Raw genomic sequence first — 19,882 nt, forward strand, 5'->3', positions numbered from 1 at the left:
TTCTTAGTACTATTATTAACATTTACTGATCTCTGCTGAAAAAGCAGCAAAGTAAAACTCTCCTGTGAACCATCACCTTTAATGGTGGAAATAATTCTATAAGATAAAGATAGTATAATTACAATAAATGTCATAGTGGCAGAAGACGACATTTACAGTTCTATTTTAATTCTTGAAACCCACATAACTTGTTATAACACATAAAGATGTTCTGCTGAGTACACATAGTAAGCAGTGTGCAGACTACACCGAATGCTGTGTTAGACTGTGAAAATAGTGACTGTACACACTTCCTATTTAATTACATTTTTTCAAGGAATCAATAAGCAACTATAACAAGCTACCAAAATAAAAGACCCTTAGTTTGTGATCACACAGTGTAGAATCAAAACAAAAATACTGCAGTATAGTAAAAAAGGTCAGTTTATTTATTTTAATCTAATAACATTTTCCATTAACATTTATGGAAAAGTAGTTGTCAATGCGCACGTTTTGTATAGAAAAAAAAACCTGCAGTAATTCCAACATATAATATATAGTGTGTGCACTGACAAATTTCCTTAGACTTTTGTGGACTGTAGATTAAAAAAGAAATGCCAATCTTTATACAGTGGGGCAAAAAAGTATTTAATCAGCCACCAATTGTGCAAGTTGATGAAAGAGGTCTGTAATTTTCATCATAGGTATACCTCAACTATGAGGTACATAGAGAGAAAAAACAATCCATGAAATCCCATTGTCTGATTTTTAAAGAATTTATTAGCAAATTATGGTGGAAAATAAATGAGGTCAATAACAAAAGTTAATCTCAATACTTTGTTATATACCCTTTGTTGGCAATGACAGAGGTCAAACGTTTTCTGTAAGTCTTCAGAAGATTTTCACACACTGTTACTAGTATTTTGGCCCATTCCTCCATGCAGATCTCCTCTAGAGCAGTGATGTTTTGGGGCTGTTGCTGGGCAACACAAACTTTCAACTCCCTCAAAATGTTTTCTATGGGGTTTAGATCCGGAGACTGGCTAGGCCACTCCAGGACCTTGAAATGCTTCTTACGAAGCCACTCCTTCGTTACCCAGGTGGTGTCTTTGGGATCATTATCATGCTGAATGACCCAGTCATGTTTGATTTTCAATGCCCTTGCTGATGGAAGGAGGTTTTCATGCAAAATCTCACGATACATAGCCCCATTCATTCTTTCCTTTACACGGATCAGTCGTCCTTGTCCCTCAGCAGAAAAACAGCCCCAAAGCATGATGTTTCCACCCCATGCTTCACAGTAGGTATGGTGTTCTTTGGATGCAACTCAGCATTCTTTCTCCTCCAAACATGACGAGTTGAGTTTTTACCAAAAAGTTTTACTTTGGTTTCATCTGACCATATGCCATTCTCCCAATCCTCTTCTGGATCATCCAAATGCTCTCTAGCAAACTTCAGATGGGCCTGGACATGTACTGTACTGGCTTAAGCAGGGGGACACGTCTGGAACTGCATTATTTGAGTTCCTGATGGCATAGTGTGATACTGATGGTAGCCTTTGTTACTTTGGTCCCAGCTCTCTTCAAATCGTTCACTAGGTGCCCACGTGTGGTTCTGGGATTTTTGCTCACCTTTTTCGTGATCATTTTGACACCACAAGGTGAGATCTTGCATTGCGCCCTAGATGGAGGGAGATTATCAGTGGTCTTGTATGTCTTCCATTTTCTAATAATTGCTCCCACCATTGATTTCTTCACACCAAGTTGCTTGCCTATTGAAGATTCAGACTTCCCAGCCTGGTGCAGGTGTACAAATTTGTTTCTGGTGTCCCTCGGCAGCTCCAAAGTGGCGTTTGGAGTGTGACTATTTGAGGTTGTGGACAGGTGTCTTTTATGATGATAACAAGTTCAAAAAGGTGCCATTAATACAGGTAATTAATGGAGGACAGAGGAGACTCTTAAAGAAGAAGTTAAAGGTCTGCAGCCAGCCACAACTGGGATGTCACAGCCCTATATAATCGGTCTCCATCTTGCGACTAGTCCCAGCATCTATTACAGAGAGAGAGGGACAGATAGCAGTGTGTGTTGCACAGAAAAGCATTTTTACAGCAGCGATTCACCTCAAGCCCAAATCCAGCCTAGAAGCCCTGATAGGGAAGAGAGTGCGATTGAGAGAGAGAGTGCAATTTTGGGTGTAGTACACAGCAACTGTGTGCTGCAGCACTGGTCTGTACAACAACTGAAAAGCTAATAGTAGAAAAATGTGGAGAGACTGACCTTTGTGAAGATGAATCAGGCATGGATCAGCCAGAATTTCCACCCACCAATGCCTGATGCTTCAGGTGCCAAACCAACACTTTACAAATATGGATAGTGCAAAACGTATTTAAGGTGTTGCTCCCCAGTTAGACATTCCTCTGCATCAGACCACAAGTAAGTATTGAGGATATGCATTAGCTAAAACGTAACTTTTCCTAGGATAAGATATATGTACACAAAATTTTTTTTAAATCAAACAAAAGGAAAGGTGTTCCAAAAACACTATGTGCCACCTACACTACCAAGTATTGATGTGATGCAAAGACCTCTAAAAGGTGGAAGGGAACAATGTATGGTCCATTGTAACCGTTGGGGCAAAAACTTCCCCTGTAAGGCCCTACTCTCGCATTATTAATTCCCTTTTTGGCTAGTGTTACTCGCCCTAAAAAGGGTGGCCCCACACAGGAACCTCTCCCTATTTCCACCTACAAACACTGCCAGTTCACAGGGTTTTTAGGTGAAAATAGAGAGTTTCCTGTGTGGGGTCGCCCTTTTTAGCAATTGCCACAAAGGGAATTAATAGGGCGAGAGTAAGGCCTTACAGGGGAAGTTTTTACCCCCACCTGCTACAATTTACAATACGTTGTTCCCTTCCACCTTTTAGAGATCTTTGCATCACATAAATACTTGGTGGTGTAGGTGTTTTTTTCACACCTTTCCTTTTGTTTGATTTAAAAAGTTGGGTACATGTAATTTATCCTAAGAATATTATTAAAAGTTACGTTTTACGTAATGCATATCCTCAATACTTGTGCACACAAACACTTTTTCAAAAGAGACCGTTTTCTTCTGCCTACCTTCCTCAGCTACTATTCTGATCCTGCCACCCTCCTGATGCCACACATCTGATGCCAAGTTCTACTGATGCTGCTGATTAGAGATGAGCGAATTTTTGAAAAATTAGCTTTGGCTGATTCGCTAAATTTTCCTATTGCAAACGGATATTTCTGGCCTACAGAGAACCTCAATAGGGGCGAAGAACACTTTGCCTTGCTGTAACAGGCATAGGTTGTGTGCTGGGTTAGTGAAATAATACTGTCATTCAATATGACATGCAGAACCGATGCGTCGCTATGAGAATCACTGTCACAGAGCGGCACAATGACAGAGGCGGGAGATGGCATCAGTATGAGGAGACATACAGTGGCTGAATGACACAGCGTGGAGGTGGCGGCAGCATGAGGAGAACATATAGTGGCTGAATGACACAGCCTGGAATTTGCGGCATCATGAGGAGAATATATAGTTGCTAAATAACACAGCCTGGAGATGGTAGAAGCATGAGAAGACCATCTAGTAGCTGAATGACACAGCATGGAGGTGAGGGCAGCATGAGGAGAACATATAGTGTCTAAATGACACAGCTTGGAGTTTGCGGCAGCATGAGGATACCATATAGTGGATTAATGACACAGCCTGGAGTTGGCGGCAGCATGAGAAGACCATATAGTGGCTGAATGGCACAGCCTGGAGATGGCAGAAGCATGAGGAGACCATATAGTGGCTGAATGACACAGCGTGGAGGTGGCGACAGCGTGAGGGGAACATATAGTGGCTTAATGACACAGCCTGGAGTTGGCGGCAGCATGAGAAGACCATATAGTGGCTGAATGGCACAGCCTGGAGGTGGCAGAAGCATGAGGAGACCATATAGTGGCTGAATGACACAGCGTGGAGGTGGCGGCAGCATGAGGGGAACATATAGTGGCTGAATGACACAGCCTGGAGTTGGTGACAGCATGAGGAGACCATATAGTGGCTGAATAACACAACCTGGAGTTGGCGGCAGCATGAGGAGACCATATAGTGGCTGAATGATGCAGCCTAGATGCAGCCATGCAGGGCGCTTGTGTCAGGCTTCCTTGTCGCAGCACAGACAAGATGTTCTTCCCGTTGTCGTTCACCATAGTTCCCATTTCCAGTTTTTGTGGAGTAAGCCATGATTCATTTTCTTCATGAATGACTTTTAGCAGTTCCTCCACTGTGTGACTCCGTACGCCAAGGCAAACCATGTGAAGAACAGCGTGACACCGCCATGCCCTGCACACATGGTATGCTGTAGAGGCTCTGAGACTTGTCCGTGCAGTGGAGACTGATGACACGGGGGAGCATGAGGAGGAGGAGTTGCACACTGTCACAGGACCAACGGCCTGAGAGCGTGGAGGCGGAAGCGGCGTGACCTGTCAAAGTTGCTTTTGTGTCTGTGCAGGAACTACATTCATCCAGTCGGCCATAAAGGACATGTATTGTCCCTGACCGTAGTTACAGCTCCAAACGTCGGCGCTGCCGTGCACTTTGGTACACACATAAATACTTGGTGGTGTAGGTGTTTTTTTCACACCTTTCCTTTTGTTTGATTTAAAAAGTTGGGTACATGTAATTTATCCTAAGAATATTATTAAAAGTTACGTTTTACGTAATGCATATCCTCAATACTTGTGCACACAAACACTTTTTCAAAAGAGACCGTTTTCTTCTGCCTACCTTCCTCAGCTACTATTCTGATCCTGCCACCCTCCTGATGCCACACATCTGATGCCAAGTTCTACTGATGCTGCTGATTAGAGATGAGCGAATTTTTGAAAAATTAGCTTTGGCTGATTCGCTAAATTTTCCTATTGCAAACGGATATTTCTGGCCTACAGAGAACCTCAATAGGGGTGAAGAACACTTTGCCTTGCTGTAACAGGCATAGGGTGTGTGCTGGGTTAGTGAAATAATACTGTCATTCAGTATGACATGCAGATCAGATGCGTCGCTATGAGAATCACTGTCACAGAGCGGCACAATGACAGAGCCGGGAGATGGCATCAGTATGAGGAGACATACAGTGGCTGAATGACACAGCGTGGAGGTGGCGGCAGCATGAGGAGAACATATAGTGGCTGAATGACACAGCCTGGAATTTGCGGCATCATGAGGAGAATATATAGTTGCTAAATAACACAGCCTGGAGATGGTAGAAGCATGAGAAGACCATCTAGTAGCTGAATGACACAGCATGGAGGTGAGGGCAGCATGAGGAGAACATATAGTGTCTAAATGACACAGCTTGGAGTTTGCGGCAGCATGAGGATACCATATAGTGGATTAATGACACAGCCTGGAGTTGGCGGCAGCATGAGAAGACCATATAGTGGCTGAATGGCACAGCCTGGAGATGGCAGAAGCATGAGGAGACCATATAGTGGCTGAATGACACAGCGTGGAGGTGGCGACAGCGTGAGGGGAACATATAGTGGCTTAATGACATAGCCTGGAGTTGGCGGCAGCATGAGAAGACCATATAGTGGCTGAATGGCACAGCCTGGAGGTGGCAGAAGCATGAGGAGACCATATAGTGGCTGAATGACACAGCGTGGAGGTGGCGGCAGCATGAGGGGAACATATAGTGGCTGAATGACACAGCCTGGAGTTGGTGACAGCATGAGGAGACCATATAGTGGCTGAATAACACAACCTGGAGTTGGCGGCAGCATGAGGAGACCATATAGTGGCTGAATGATGCAGCCTAGATGCAGCCATGCAGGGCGCTTGTGTCAGGCTTCCTTGTCGCAGCACAGACAAGATGTTCTTCCCGTTGTCATTCACCATAGTTCCCATTTCCAGTTTTTGTGGAGTAAGCCATGATTCATTTTCTTCATGAATGACTTTTAGCAGTTCCTCCACTGTGTGACTCCGTACGCCAAGGCAAACCATGTGAAGAACAGCGTGACACCGCCATGCCCTGCACACATGGTATGCTGTAGAGGCTCTGAGACTTGTCCGTGCAGTGGAGACTGATGACACGGGGGAGCATGAGGAGGAGGAGTTGCACACTGTCACAGGACCAACGGCCTGAGAGCGTGGAGGCGGAAGCGGCGTGACCTGTCAAAGTTGCTTTTGTGTCTGTGCAGGAACTACATTCATCCAGTCGGCCATAAAGGACATGCATTGTCCCTGACCGTAGTTACAGCTCCAAACGTCGGCGCTGCCGTGCACTTTGGTACACACAGACAGGCTCAAGGACTGGCCCACCTTCTGTTCCACAAAATTGTGCAGGGCTGGTACTGCCTTCTTTGGAAAGAAATTATGGCTTGGGACTATCCACCACTATCCACTTGAAAAGGGAGGGACTGCAGCACAAGCAACTTGGACAGGAGCACATTCAGCTTCTGCACTGTTGGACGAGTGGGCACATACTGTTGTCTCTTGGACATGGCTTTGCTGATGGATTGCTGGCGGAATGACTGACTCGAAGTAGGAGGAGCAGGAGCATCTGGAGCGACAGAAGATGGATTTGACACACAGCTCCTTTCGGCTGAGGTGGTGGAGCCTTGGCTGGTTGAAACAGGGAGTGGCGTGCCACTGGGTGATGTAGCAGGCTGGATGACCACATCGGAACCACGGTTCTCCCAGACCGCTTTATAGTGACACTGCATATGTTGACGCAGGTCCGTGGTGCCAACATTGGGACCCTGGCCACGCGTCCCCTTCTGCTGACACATCTTGCACGTTAACCTTCTCCGGATGCTTGATGAAAAACTGCCACACCGCTGAGTAGCTGATTTTCCCACCAACAGTCCGCACTGATTGACTGCTACTGCTGCTGACTCCAGGAACCCATGTTTCACTACCTCCTGGGAAGGTAGGCTGCCACGAAGCAGGTGGTCTACCCCGGGCATGTTTGGCTCCAGACTTTCCACTTCTGACACCATGCTGACTGCCAACCATGCTACCACCTTGCTGGCTCTGCTGCTGCCTCATGGGCAACCTCCAACCCTCTTCTCCTGATGATGATGAAGCCCCTTCTGCACCCGGCTCCCAAGTGCGATCGGCTTCATCATCGAGTTGTGTCAGCACGTCACTGATGTCCTCATCAGGTTCCTCAACAGTGTCTGCTTCAGGAACCTGAACGCTCGCAACACCACCTCCCAAGCCACTCTCCTCATCACTACTTGCCCGCCTAGTGGAGGAAACGGCGGATGTCTCCTCCACTTCTTGGCTGGGCAGTAGCTGCTGACTGTCCTCTAGATCGTCCTCACTAAATAGTGGAGCTGAACCCACAGCATAAGATACTTCTGTGGGGGAGGGAACAGCATAGGACAGAGGCAATGGGAGTATAGGGACTGCTTCCGGGCAATGCCAACTGAGGGTTGTGTCTGAGGAACCCACCAATTGTTGATTGGGGGTATCAGATGTCACTTGTGATGAAGTGGATGACCATGTTAACCAATCGATGACGGCAGATGGGTTGATGGTCGAGACACAACCGCTAGCTGATACTGGCAGCTCTTGCCTCTCGCTGCGACTCCTGCTGCCACTAGCCCGTAGTCTGCTGCGACCTCTGCCTGATGAATTTAGGCCTCTGCCACTCCTGGCACTTCTCTGCCTGTCATTCTTAGTGCGTATATGAGGGGAGTACAATACATTCCACTACGCTTAAAACAGTTTTTGTGTACAACACCAGACAGTGTGTACTTATGGCTGGCCTTTCACAGTATCTAGGCTCTTAAGACTTTAACAGGAACAGTACACCCTTTGGATGTACGTATGTGGTATGCACTTATGAGGGGAGGACAGTGCTCACCAATACGCTTAAAAAAGTATTTGTGTACAACATCAGCTGTGTAATACACCCAAAACTGCACTTTTTCTCTGTCTCACTCCCTTTTCTATCAGTGCTTCTAGGCAGGATTTAGGTGAATAATTGCTGTTCTGTGGAACACACTGTGCAGCACACTGCTCTCTGTACCTTTCTGTAATAGAACACTGTTGTGACTGGGAGGTGAATCTCTGCTGTTAAAATGCTTTTCTGTGCAACAGACACTGCTCTCTGTCCCTCTCTCTCTGTGCAACAGAACACTGATGTGACTGGGAAGTGAATCGCTGCTGGAAAAATGCTTTTCTGTGCAACACACAGCGCTGTCTGTCCCCTCTATCTCTCTGCAATAAAAGGCTGAAGTGACTGGCCACAAGAAGGCTGACGATTATATAGGGCTGCGACATCACAGGGGTTCCTGGCTGCTGATAGGCTGCATGTTGCATGTGGTTAGGGTCATCCCGCCTACCCTTGTTCTCGCCTTCCAAGGATTCCTTGCCCCATGTCCTCACATGTGGATCCGCCATTTTAGATGCCCTGGAGCCTGGATCACACTAAATGGAGTTTTGTGAAGCGATTTGCGTGATTGAATTTCGGCAATATTCACATTTGTTTGCAAATCAAATTTTTCCTGAAATTCGTAACGAACTCGGATTTGTCAGATTCAATTCGCTCATCCCCACTGCTGATGCCACCTCCAGGCTGTCTCATACTGCCACCATATGTTCTCCTCGTGCTGATGCCAGCTCAAGGTTGTCTCCTTCTGCCACCATATGTTCTCCTCATGCTGCTGCCACCTCCAGGCTGTCTCATTCTGCAACTATATGGTCTCCTCATGCTGCTGCCAACTCCAGGCCCTGTCATTCAGCCACGATATGGTCTCCTCATGCTGCCGCCAACTCCAGGTGGTGTTGTTCAGCCACTATCTGATCTTCTCATGCTGCCGCCAACTCCACACTGTGTCATTCAGCCACTATATGGTCTCCTCATGCTGCTGTCAACTCCAGGCCATGTCATTAAGCCACTATATGGTCTCCTCATTCTGCCGCCAACTCAAGGTGGTGTCATTCAGCCACTATCTGGTCTTCTCTTGCTGCCGCCAACTCCACGCTGTGTCATTCAGCCACTATATGGTCTCCTCATGCTGCTCCAAACTCCAGGCTGTGTCATTCAGCTACTATGTGGTCTCCTCATGCTGCCGCCACCTCCAGTCTGGGTCATTCATGCACTATATGGTCTCTTCATGCTGCCGCCACCTCCACGCTGTGTCATACAGCCACTATATGGTCTCCTTATACTGATGCCACCTCCAGGCTGTGTCATTGTGCTGTCTATGACAGTGATTCTAATAGCGATGCCTCTAATCTGCATGTCAATCTGATTTTTTCAAAAAATTGCTCATCTTTAGTTGAGGTATGCCTATGATGAAAATTACAGGCCTCTCTCATCTTTTTAAGTGGGATAACTTGCATAATTGGTGGCTGACTAAATACTTTTTTGCTCCTTTGTATCTATTAAATTGCAATATTTTAGTTTTCATTACTGTGAACCCAACCTTTAAAGCAAATGTTTCATCAAAAAATGTACTATTGTTTAAATCATGTGATTATGTTAATCATATGTTTAAAGAATTTTTGGTGATGTTTTTTCTAATTGTTCACTTTACAATCTATTTTAAAATAATTTTGAAATCTTTTAGATCCCTTTCTAGCCACTATGCTTAAAAATAAGCTAAGACTTCCTGTTCTGTACAAATAATTTTCCAGTATTGCCTTTCTTCATCAGAGAAGACTACAGTGCATGGTGACACCAGTATATAGATAACAATGGTTCCACCAGCATTCACAGCAGACATCAGCATCCCCATCCCTTGTAGAATGACCACGGAAAAGGTCTCAGAGAATGCCCAGTAGTGTCACCAATTCATCTGAATGGTACAGGTCCTGTTTAATGTTGTCTATAAACCATGGATCCTGCAGTGAAGGATCTCTTCCAAATTCTGTTAAAAAAAAAAGTTTAGGGAATGTTAAGGGAATATGTTACCTATTCTTCTTTTTCTTTCTTTTTTTTTTTTTTTTTTTACTGATTAGAGTCAGATACTAAAACAGTAAATTGAAAAGGTGTATCATTTTATATTATTTATTTGTACATTATTATGTTGGGACAACCATATTGCCTGTGCTTCTACTCTGCTGTGTAAACTGCATTTGTAGATATGCTTTACAGCAGCCAAATAGGAAAACATAAACTGGAATACTCTGTAACCTGTGCGTGCAAGGAGAGAAGCAGTGACAATCACCTATTGTGAATGTCCTGACACCTTTCATTGTAATCCTGCCTTTGATGACATGGAGGAGATTGATGAAAACTTTTCTTTACAGAACAGAAAGTATCAGCCTATTGTAAAGCTTAATGGCCAAAATAAAAACTGCAAGGTTTCCAAATTATTTTTTAATCTAGATAGTAAAATGAAAAAAATTTGAAAAAAAATCCCCCCAAATTCTTGTTTAACATGAAAACTCAATTTAAACCAAAGGCCATTTTCTTATGACCCATTCCCTTTAAAAGGCAGCTCTTGCTTCAACCCATTTTGTGATATATATCGGAGTAAACTAAAGGACAATTCCAAAATATTCTCAGAATTACCCATTGGTTGAGCATTTTGATAAGATACAGGATGCATAGCTTTTAAAATTTCTTGCAGATTTAGTACAAGAAAGACTGTTTTGACATCCTGTTCTTTAAATGAGCAACTGGACCACAGGCAAAATGCTGGGGGTCAAAACAAAACCCTTAATATATATCCCTACCCCTAAAAATTCACTTTTATTGAGTTCCTTAATTAAATATATAATGTTTGTCACACTCTTTAAAACTGCGATTAAGTGTGGTACAAGCCCCCTATGTGCTATAAGTCACCTATGTGCTTAAGGTCACTGGGCATATGCTCTAGTTAAGTATTTTTAAGGTCCTCATAGCCTGCAGAATTACTAGCACACTAATCCACTTTATTAAAAATTAAACAACACAAACCCCCTACATGTTTCGTTGCAATAGCAATGTCTTAAGTAGGGTGATGGGCAATGGCTTTTCTTTAAATGGCACTTGAATTGGCAAGCTATAAACCATAACCAGCAACCTGCAGTTTGCTAGTGGTTTTACATGACAACTGTTGACAATGTGGCCTAACCAACACCTCTGCACCATATTTTAGGAACATTCCAACATTCTACACAATTACATTGCTACTTACAACTTTAGTAAATATTGTTATTTCTTTGGAATCACATAAAGAAGGAAGCAGAGCAACTCACCCGGTCAAAGATGATATAGCTTGTCAAGTCACGATCAAGCGACGTAGAAGCGGGGAGGCGGAAGGTGGAACGAGGGAATCAGGCGTCGGGCCACAGCCGTATCGCACCTTATGGTGCTATGTCAGGCCCCTGCAAGGTCGCAGGGGCCTGACAAAGCACCATAAAGTGCGATATGGCTGTGGCCCGACGCCTGATTCCCCCGTTCCACCTTCCGCCTGGGTGAGTTGCTCCGCTTCCTTCTTTATGTGATTCCATTATGCTCTCTATTGTTCAGCGTGTAGCACCACTCACAGGACCAAACCTAACTGCAAACACTCATCCCATTACTGCATGTATCACCTACTAGGATTAAAGAGAGAGTGCCGGATTTTTTCTTTTCTTTTGTGATTATATATTATTTCTTTACTTAAAAAAAAAAAAAAAAAATGGTATCCCAGTAGTTCTTAATACCATAATGCAGCCTACATATATGCTTAATGCACGCTTTTTTTATATAAGAATTTTGAAAGCCATAATGTATCATTTTTGTCAGACTCTATAATATAGTCTACAACACTTTCCCACATTTAAGTCAATGGGCCTACAATGGATATGCCGCGATATACATTGGAATAACTTTTTTCCAGTATCCCAGTGTATAGTCTGAAACACCTGTTTTAACTTTATACAATGGTTAAAGAATATGTACATAAAACTTGAGAAATCCTCTGAATTGTTAGAGAGTGCAGGCTTCTCGCCTACTACAAGTAATGTCCTTAAAGCATCGCTTAGCTTGTCAGATCTTACCCTTTTTCTATCTGCGCTTTAACACTTCACACATCACATTGAATGAATAATTGGAGACTAAATGTCTGTTTCTTAATTCTTGAAACCTTTTTGCAGGATTCCAGCAAAAGCCCTAAAAATGTCAAGAAATTCCTTCCTAAGCGAAAACCTGAAAGGAAAGCATCTGACGATGACTCTGCCTTTAGGAAAAGTATGTTGCGGTTTTGTTTTTTTACCAGTAGTTTTCTCTGATGTTGGTATAACTGTTCTGCAAGTTTGGTTTCTGTTCATTTCTGTGCATGTTCTGCCTATGAAAATAGAAAATGTAATGCCATTGAAACTGCCGAGGAGGCCGTAGCCCTAGAATCTACCATGATCTGTTTACCCGATTTTCTGTCTTTTGATGTGCACCAGACCCAAACAAGTATTGGGGCAAGCTGAAATAAATGGCTGAACTACTTTGAGACATTTCTGCAAGTTCTGAACGTTTCTCATTATGCAAGAAAGAAAAGCAATGTTATTATTACAAAATGCTGGCTAGCAAGTATATGATTCTTTCATAACGTTGCCTAATACAGGGGAGAGCGGTCACTATGGGCTATGCAAAGCAGACTTAAGTAAGCATATCTGTTCATATGCAAATACAACATCTGATGTTATTCAAGTTTAGACAGTCAAGATAGTCACCAGCATAAAAGCATTGACAGCTGTGATGTACAGTTAGATCTTACTGCCTACTGTGAATTTGCAGATATTCAAATGCAATTCATACTAGAGCATATTTCATTTAATGAGGAAACAAGAGCTCAGATCCCTTTAGTAATTTTTTGGAGACTGCATGCTAGAAGATATAGAACAAAGACTGTATTTTTGAACAGCCATCATCCGGGGCAAACGCTACACAACAACATGTGCCAATGGAGAGTCAAACGCTGAAGAATGGTCTCAAAATGTGCATGCTATTACTTAACTTGTTGTGTTAACCTCCTACGGGAAAACGGTCAGCCTGTTTACCCACACTAAACCCAATACACTGCGTTATAGTGTGGGTGAACAGGAGTCCAATAAGGGGTCACATACCTAAATAAGTCCAGTAGGTCTTTAGATATCTCCCCCCAGGGGATCCTTTGCTAAATTCAGTAAGTTGTGCACAGGAGGCTGGGCTCAGTCAGCTCAATTTACATATTCAATGACTCCATATTCTAGTGAAGGGGAGTCACCAACAATGAATATGTAAATTCAGTCGGCAAAGCCACGCCCCCTTTGTGCGATTCAGTGAATTTAGCGGAGGATCTTCTGGGGGACATATCTCAGGACCTACTGGACATATTTAAGTAAGTGACCCCTCGTTGGACTCATGTTCACCCACACTATTGCCCAGTCTATTTCATGGTGGTCATTAAAGGACATCTGTGGATAGGGGATACATTGTTTTCACTGCATATTTCCTTAAAGAGAGCTTCTAGCCCACCATCTTTTTACAGCTGGGATTGTGGGTGCTCATATATCAGCATGACAGATGGGCTCTACCCCTGGTAGTTTAAAGAGTACCTGTCATCAAACCATATTTTCTAAACTAACTCAGATTATATTTCCTAACACCCCTCCTGCCCTTAAAGGGGTTCTCCACTGCCTTAACCTACTTTTGGCAGTTAGTTAGTTCTGTGGCTATATGTTATTATGGCTTTTTTCATGTTGCTAACGGTTCTGTATGTGGTGTTTTACTTACCTTTTTTCCAGACCCGGAAGCTGGTTTCTTCATTTGCTTCCTGCCTAGCCTCGACCACTTTTTTTCTTTTCTTCCGCCGCCATCTTGCCATCGGGACGTCACCGTGGAGGGTGGTGTGTTGGAGGCCGGCCTGCCCCTCGCTCCATACGTGCCCGCCTCCCGCGCGACGGAAACCTCTGTCGTCATCAGCGCGCACCCTCCTTACTTTCAGCTTCTTCTAAGCTGAATGCGGATTGGGCTGCTTTAGGCGAATCGGATGCCGTGATGGGCGCATGCGTGGTTGGTCCTCGCTCCGGGGGTTCATCTGCACATGTGCCATAGTGATGTCAGCATCGGGCCTGACGCGCTGGAGGATTGTTAACCCTAACCTGGCCAGAGGTGAGTCCCGGAGCGTTGGACAGCTCCTGAAGGTTTGCTATGGCAGTGTTTCCCAACCAGGGTGCCTCCAGCTGTTGCAAAACTACAACTCCCAGCAAGCCCAGACAGCCTACGGGTGTCTGGGCATGCTGGGAGTTGTAGTTTTGCAACAGCAGGAGGCACCCTGGTTGGGAAACACTGTCATAGCAAACCTTCAGGAGCTGTCCAGCGCTCTGGAACTCAGCTCTGGCCACGTTAGGGTTAACAAACCCCCAGCGCGTCAGGCCCAATGCTGACTGCTGTATGAACACAACTTTGTAGCAAACAAATAACAGGTTTAACATGATGTTTTTCATTTTAATTTTGGGAGTATGTGATATTTAGCTGATCAACTGAACATCAAAAGCTGCTACTCCAAGAGTTTCACGCTGTGGTCTACTGCTAAGCACTGAGCTTTGGAACTGGTACCTATGGCTCCCCCCAAGGCCTTTAGGTTTTACTGAGCTAAATGAATACTTGGATTTCCTTCATGAGTCCAAACTGTGCTAAGCTATTATTTATCATCTCTAAAATGTTTAAAATGTAAACCTCCAATAGATTGATTCTATATGCATGGAGATGTATTATTCTGCTTATCCTTGCAGGCACTGTAGCTTTAGAAGAAGACGCACAGATCCTCAGAGTGATTGAGGCATATTGCACAGGAGCTGGCTTTCACCAAAGCCTTAGTTCGGGTAGGTGGACATTATTGTGTGCTTCTTCATTATCACTGATCACTTTTGTCATGTCACCTGTGTAGTCATTAATAACATTTGCTCTAGTTTAATAATATCACATTAGACGGTCTTATTTATAAACACTGCCTAACAATAAAACTGTCTTTTCTTGCCCATAGCAACCAATAAGAGTTCAGCTTTCATTTTGGAAAGGCGTTTTAAGAAATCAAAGCTCTGCTGTGATTGGTTACTATGGGCAGAAAAGACAGTCTTACTATTTTCATAAACGAGAACTTGTGTCTTTACCTAGAGATTGTTTTCTCATTTTCTCATAGGTCATAACTATTGTGTTTGTCTTAGTTGCCTTGTTCTAAATTCATGATGTCACAGTAGCGTTTGTATTTTTTCTTAAGCTATATTCTATTTTGATACAATGCAATGAGTCTTTAATAATTAATTGTGCAGTATTTTTTTTATAATTTCATAATAGACTTTGTTCTATTGTTCTGTGAGGTTACAGCAGTGTTTGTCTTTATTTCGAGGCTAAGATCTGAATTAATGCTGTCACTGTATTTTGTATGACTGTATTCTTTATCCATGTCATATTCTTGATCCATTTAATAAATGATTGTTTATACCTAGGAATGGGGCAGAATTAAAGGGGTACTCCTGTGGAATTTTTTTTTTTTTAAATCAACTTGTGCCAGAAAGTTAAACAGATTTGTAAATTACTTCTATTTAAAAACCTTAATCCTTCCAGTACTTATCAGCTGCTGTATTCTCCACAAGAAGTTAATTTCTTTTTGAATTTATTTTCTGTCTGACCACAGTGCTCTCTGCTGACACCTCTGTCCATGTCAGGAACTGTCCAGAGTAGGAGCAAATCCCCATAGCAAACCTATGCTGCTCTGGACAGTTCCTGACATGGACAGAAGTTTTAGCAGAGAGCGCTGTGGTCAGACAGAAAAGAAATTCAAAAAGAAAATAACTTCCTCTGGAGAATACAGCAGCTGATACACCTGAAAGGGTTAAGATTTTTAAATTGAAGTAATTACAAATCTGTTTCACTTTCTGGCACCAGCTGATTTAAAAAAAAAAAAAAAAAAAGTTTTCCACTTGAGTACCATTTTAAAGCTTATGTGTCATAGCCCACAAAATTTTTTTATATGTTACTCCGTACCTAATCCTAATCACATACATATAATTTTTGTGCTTAGCACCTATATTTCTCTCCCAAATACCTTCTTTCTGTTGCTCACTTTGTTTGTCACTCTGTGCTGGTTGGGGCGTGTCCTCACTCTGCATGACTCATCTTCCTCCCTTAATCTGCTGGCACAGCAGATTCATCCAATCACTGCAGCCTGCTCTGTAACCCCCTATTTTCTGTTTTCATGCTGCAATCTGATAGGACAGCAGTAAGCACAGAGAAGTGCTAGTCCTGCCCTCACTTACTGAATTTTGTCCACCTTACCTGTGCTTCAGCTATGACAAGGATTATGCTATATCTGGACAGAATTATGTTCTGCATTGTATTTTTTTATGTAAGCCATGATTTTTATAAAAAAGGAATTAAAATTTCTTTATGAAGTATATTAGAAAGATTGTTTGTCTAGATGTACATGATACATAACGATTTTGAATCTGACAGTGCCCAAGCTATTGAGGCAAACTAATCCATTCATAAAATGCAATGTTTAAAAAATATAATAAAGCATTCATATTAATTGTGTAGCTACAATGCATATGGGGCCAACAGGGGACTAATGGCTAACAGCAGTGCAATGTGCATAGAGGACTAAGGGTTGATTGGGAGGCAACAAGGAGAGGAGCTTGAAGTGCTCTCCGAATCTTGATTGGGAGGCTGTATTCTTTTCCATGTCTGGCAGTGATCTGTGGGTCAACACAAGTCAATATAAACAAGAGTTTGTTTCCCTTGACAGTGACCTTTGTGCTGCTTTGATCGCTGTGTCAGTGCTAGGAGTTTGATATAGACTGACTGTTGAAGCATGTATCAGCGAGGAGTCTGACATTCTAATATATAATTTAATATGTGGTGGGGTTATTGCTTTGAAGTGTGCATGCTTCCAGTAGCTGGCAGCTGGTAACATGACAATCTACTAGGGGTACAGATTTGCTGTTTTATCCTGTATATACCAGCTCTCTGATGACCTAAACTGTTATGGTGAAACCCGTTGAAGCAGGAGCAAGAAAATGATTTATGAGAGAATCATTGCCATTAGGGTTAGGCATCCAGCATCAGCCAAGGATTGCTTTTTAGTAGTAGCGGTACTGTCCCATCTAGGCAGACAAGCTTGATATGTACTATTGCTACAACTTGTGCCTTAGTAAGGGTATGTTCACAATGAGGAATTGGTACACAATGCCGCGGTGTGTGCCCCTAACGTTAGTGTGAATGGGTCTTCTGCGGTTCTCATTGCGGAATTTCAGCAGCGGACAATTCTGCCACTAAAATTGATGTGCACAAAGAAAAAACATGTTCATTCTTTGTGCTGAACTGCATTGCCGTCAGTGGAGACAGCGCAAGGCAGCGCAGTCCTACCGCCAAAGTATTTTGGCAGCAGCCGCCAGATAGATTCTCAGCTCGTGGAATCCTGCGAATGGAAATTCTGTTCACATACCTCAGGGTGAACATGGAGCTTTACTGTAAATGGTTGTAAGTAGGAATCGACCGATATAGATTTTTTAGGGCCGATACCGATAATCTGTGGAGGTTGGGGCCGATAGCCGATAACTTATACCGATATTCCGGTATAAGTTATCGGCTATTTATCCCCCCTCGACATCGCTGCAAATCATTGATTTAAAGCGGGCGCTTTAAATCAATGCACTGCAGTGGCTTTTGCGGTGCCATAGGCCGCCGCCACCATCCGCTTCTCTCACCCTGCCTGTCCGGGTGGTCCGGGCCATCCTTCCTTCCTGTAGTGTCCGGCGGCATTCCGGGTGGAGGGTGAACCGGTCCGGGCTGTCCTTCTTCCCCGGGCGTCATCTTCTCCACTCCGGGCAGGCTCCGGCCTGGTACGCTGCATAGACGCCGCTGCGCAGTGACGCCCGTGCGCAGCGACGCACCTGACATCACGGCGTAGCGGCGTCTATGCAGCGTACTAGGCCGGAGCCTGCCCGGAGTGGAGAAGATGACCCCCGGAGAAGGACAGCCCGGACCGCTTCACCCTCCACCCGGAATGCCGCCGGACACTACAGGAAGGAAGGATGGATGGCCCGGACCACCCCCATTACGGGTAAGTTTAATTTTTTTTATTGACTCGGAGGGTGGGGGAGGGGCCCGACCGGTATAGCGGTATGGGCAAAAATCAATACAGTATACCGCCCAGCACTACGGTGGGGGGTGCGACGCGGTGCGGTGGGTCGGGGGGGCTTACGTGGTGCGGTGGGTCGGGGCATTATCGGCTTATCGGCAAGGTAATTGCCGATACCGATAATGCCCAAAATCGTGATTATCGGCCGATAATATCGGCCATACCGATAATCGGTCGATCCCTAGTTGTAAGTATAGAAACCCTTTATTGTCTGTTATTGACACACAATTCATTTGAATATAACATGCAGCTGACATCCTGCTGCATTGGGTTTGGGTGTTAGGGTCAGAGTTAGGGTGCATTCACACCACAATTCTTTCATATGGTGACCGGATCCGGCTGGGAGATGTGAAAACCGGGTGCTTCCGTATCCCAGCCGTACCTGGTCTGCATTTCATTCATTTGATTGAGCCAACTGGAGTTAGTGACTTCGGTCGTCTCATTTTTGCCCTGTATCTGGTTTTGTGACCGGATTGAAAACCGTGGTATACTATGATCCAGTCACCGTATGAAAGAATTGTGGTGTGAATGCACCCTTACGGTGCATGCACACCGCGATTTGTGCATCCAGCAGCCGGATCTGGTGGGAACATTTCAAAACCACCTGCTGTCAGATCCAGACCATACCACACTATGGTCTGCTGCGGTTTTCATTCCTGGTGAAACGCCAGATATGGTCAGAAAATGAGCCGAGTATCTAGTTGACTTCATTCGGCTTATTGTAATGAATAGGGTAAGGCACCAATACAGCAGCAGGCAGTTTGGAAATTCTCCTGCTGGTTGCTGGATGAACAAATAGTGGATCCTTAAAAGGATATTCCAATCCAGACATCTTTTGCACTGCACCTCTGGGGCCTGTCTCTATGCTGCCACAGCAAACAATGCTGTCTTCATAACTTACATTAACTTCTAATGTAGGTAAGTAAATGGCAAACTGTAATAATCCTGGCCACGTCTGCCCATCACAACCAGGCTGTACAGAGCCATGTACTGGATGCCATTTTAGACGTGGGTTCAAGTCACAGAGGTGGGCTTGCATTGCGGGGCGGAGCGTGACATCACACGCCGGAGCAGGCGTGACGTCACACGCCGCCCGCCCTGTAGGCGCCGGGGACTGATTACAAACTGGGTGCCGCGTGCATGATCCCGGGGGTCCCCAGCGGCGGGACTCCCGCGATCAGGCATCTTATCCCCTTTCCTTTGGATAGGGGATAAGATGTTTAAGCACCGGAGAACCCCTTTAATCTCTTAGGCATTTATGGCATAACTGTTGAGATGGGAATGACCATTTGACTCAGATCCCAGCCGCTTCACCCATCAGTATTGAAATAATTTTATAGTGTGAGGGGGCTGTCTCTGTAAACCCATCAGAGCCCCCACAGCTTGATCTGCTGTGTATAAGAACAGTGTATGCCTAGAAATGAAACAGAATTGCTGTTTTATTGGTAAAGAAATAACCCAAAAATCCCATTAGCCCCAAAATGATACCAATAAATACTATGGCGTCTCCGGCAAAATTTTTATTCATCATACAGTTATATTGGTGACAAATATAAATGTTATGGGTCGTGGAATATGGGACACAAAGTCAAATATTTTTTTTTTTTTTAAATGTATAAAAAATGAGAAAACATCTTATTTATAGTGTATGGTATACACAGTTAAAAAAAAAATTTAAGCAAATTGTGGAATAGCTGTTTTTTTTTTTTCGTTTAAAAAGAAGTTTTTTTTTGCTTGTGTGAGTGTACGTTCTAACTAGACATATCTATGAACTATTGTTAGGTTAGT

At 44.0% G+C, this 19,882-nt stretch overlaps 1 protein-coding gene across 3 annotated transcripts in view; it reads left to right on the forward strand.

Annotated features, from left to right (window-relative positions):
• Positions 1 to 19,882, forward strand: part of ARHGEF6 (Rac/Cdc42 guanine nucleotide exchange factor 6) — a 213,081-nt gene that overhangs the window by 164,960 nt on the left and 28,239 nt on the right. For all 3 annotated transcript variants that reach the window (XM_056540316.1, XM_056540318.1, XM_056540319.1), the window contains 2 exons: positions 12,075 to 12,168; positions 14,688 to 14,777. In XM_056540316.1, coding sequence (XP_056396291.1) covers positions 12,075 to 12,168; positions 14,688 to 14,777 — 184 coding nt within the window. The remainder of the gene's footprint in view (positions 1 to 12,074; positions 12,169 to 14,687; positions 14,778 to 19,882) is intronic.

The sequence above is a fragment of the Hyla sarda genome, chromosome 9, assembly GCF_029499605.1.
Source record: "Hyla sarda isolate aHylSar1 chromosome 9, aHylSar1.hap1, whole genome shotgun sequence".
Lineage (NCBI taxonomy): Eukaryota > Metazoa > Chordata > Amphibia > Anura > Hylidae > Hyla > Hyla sarda.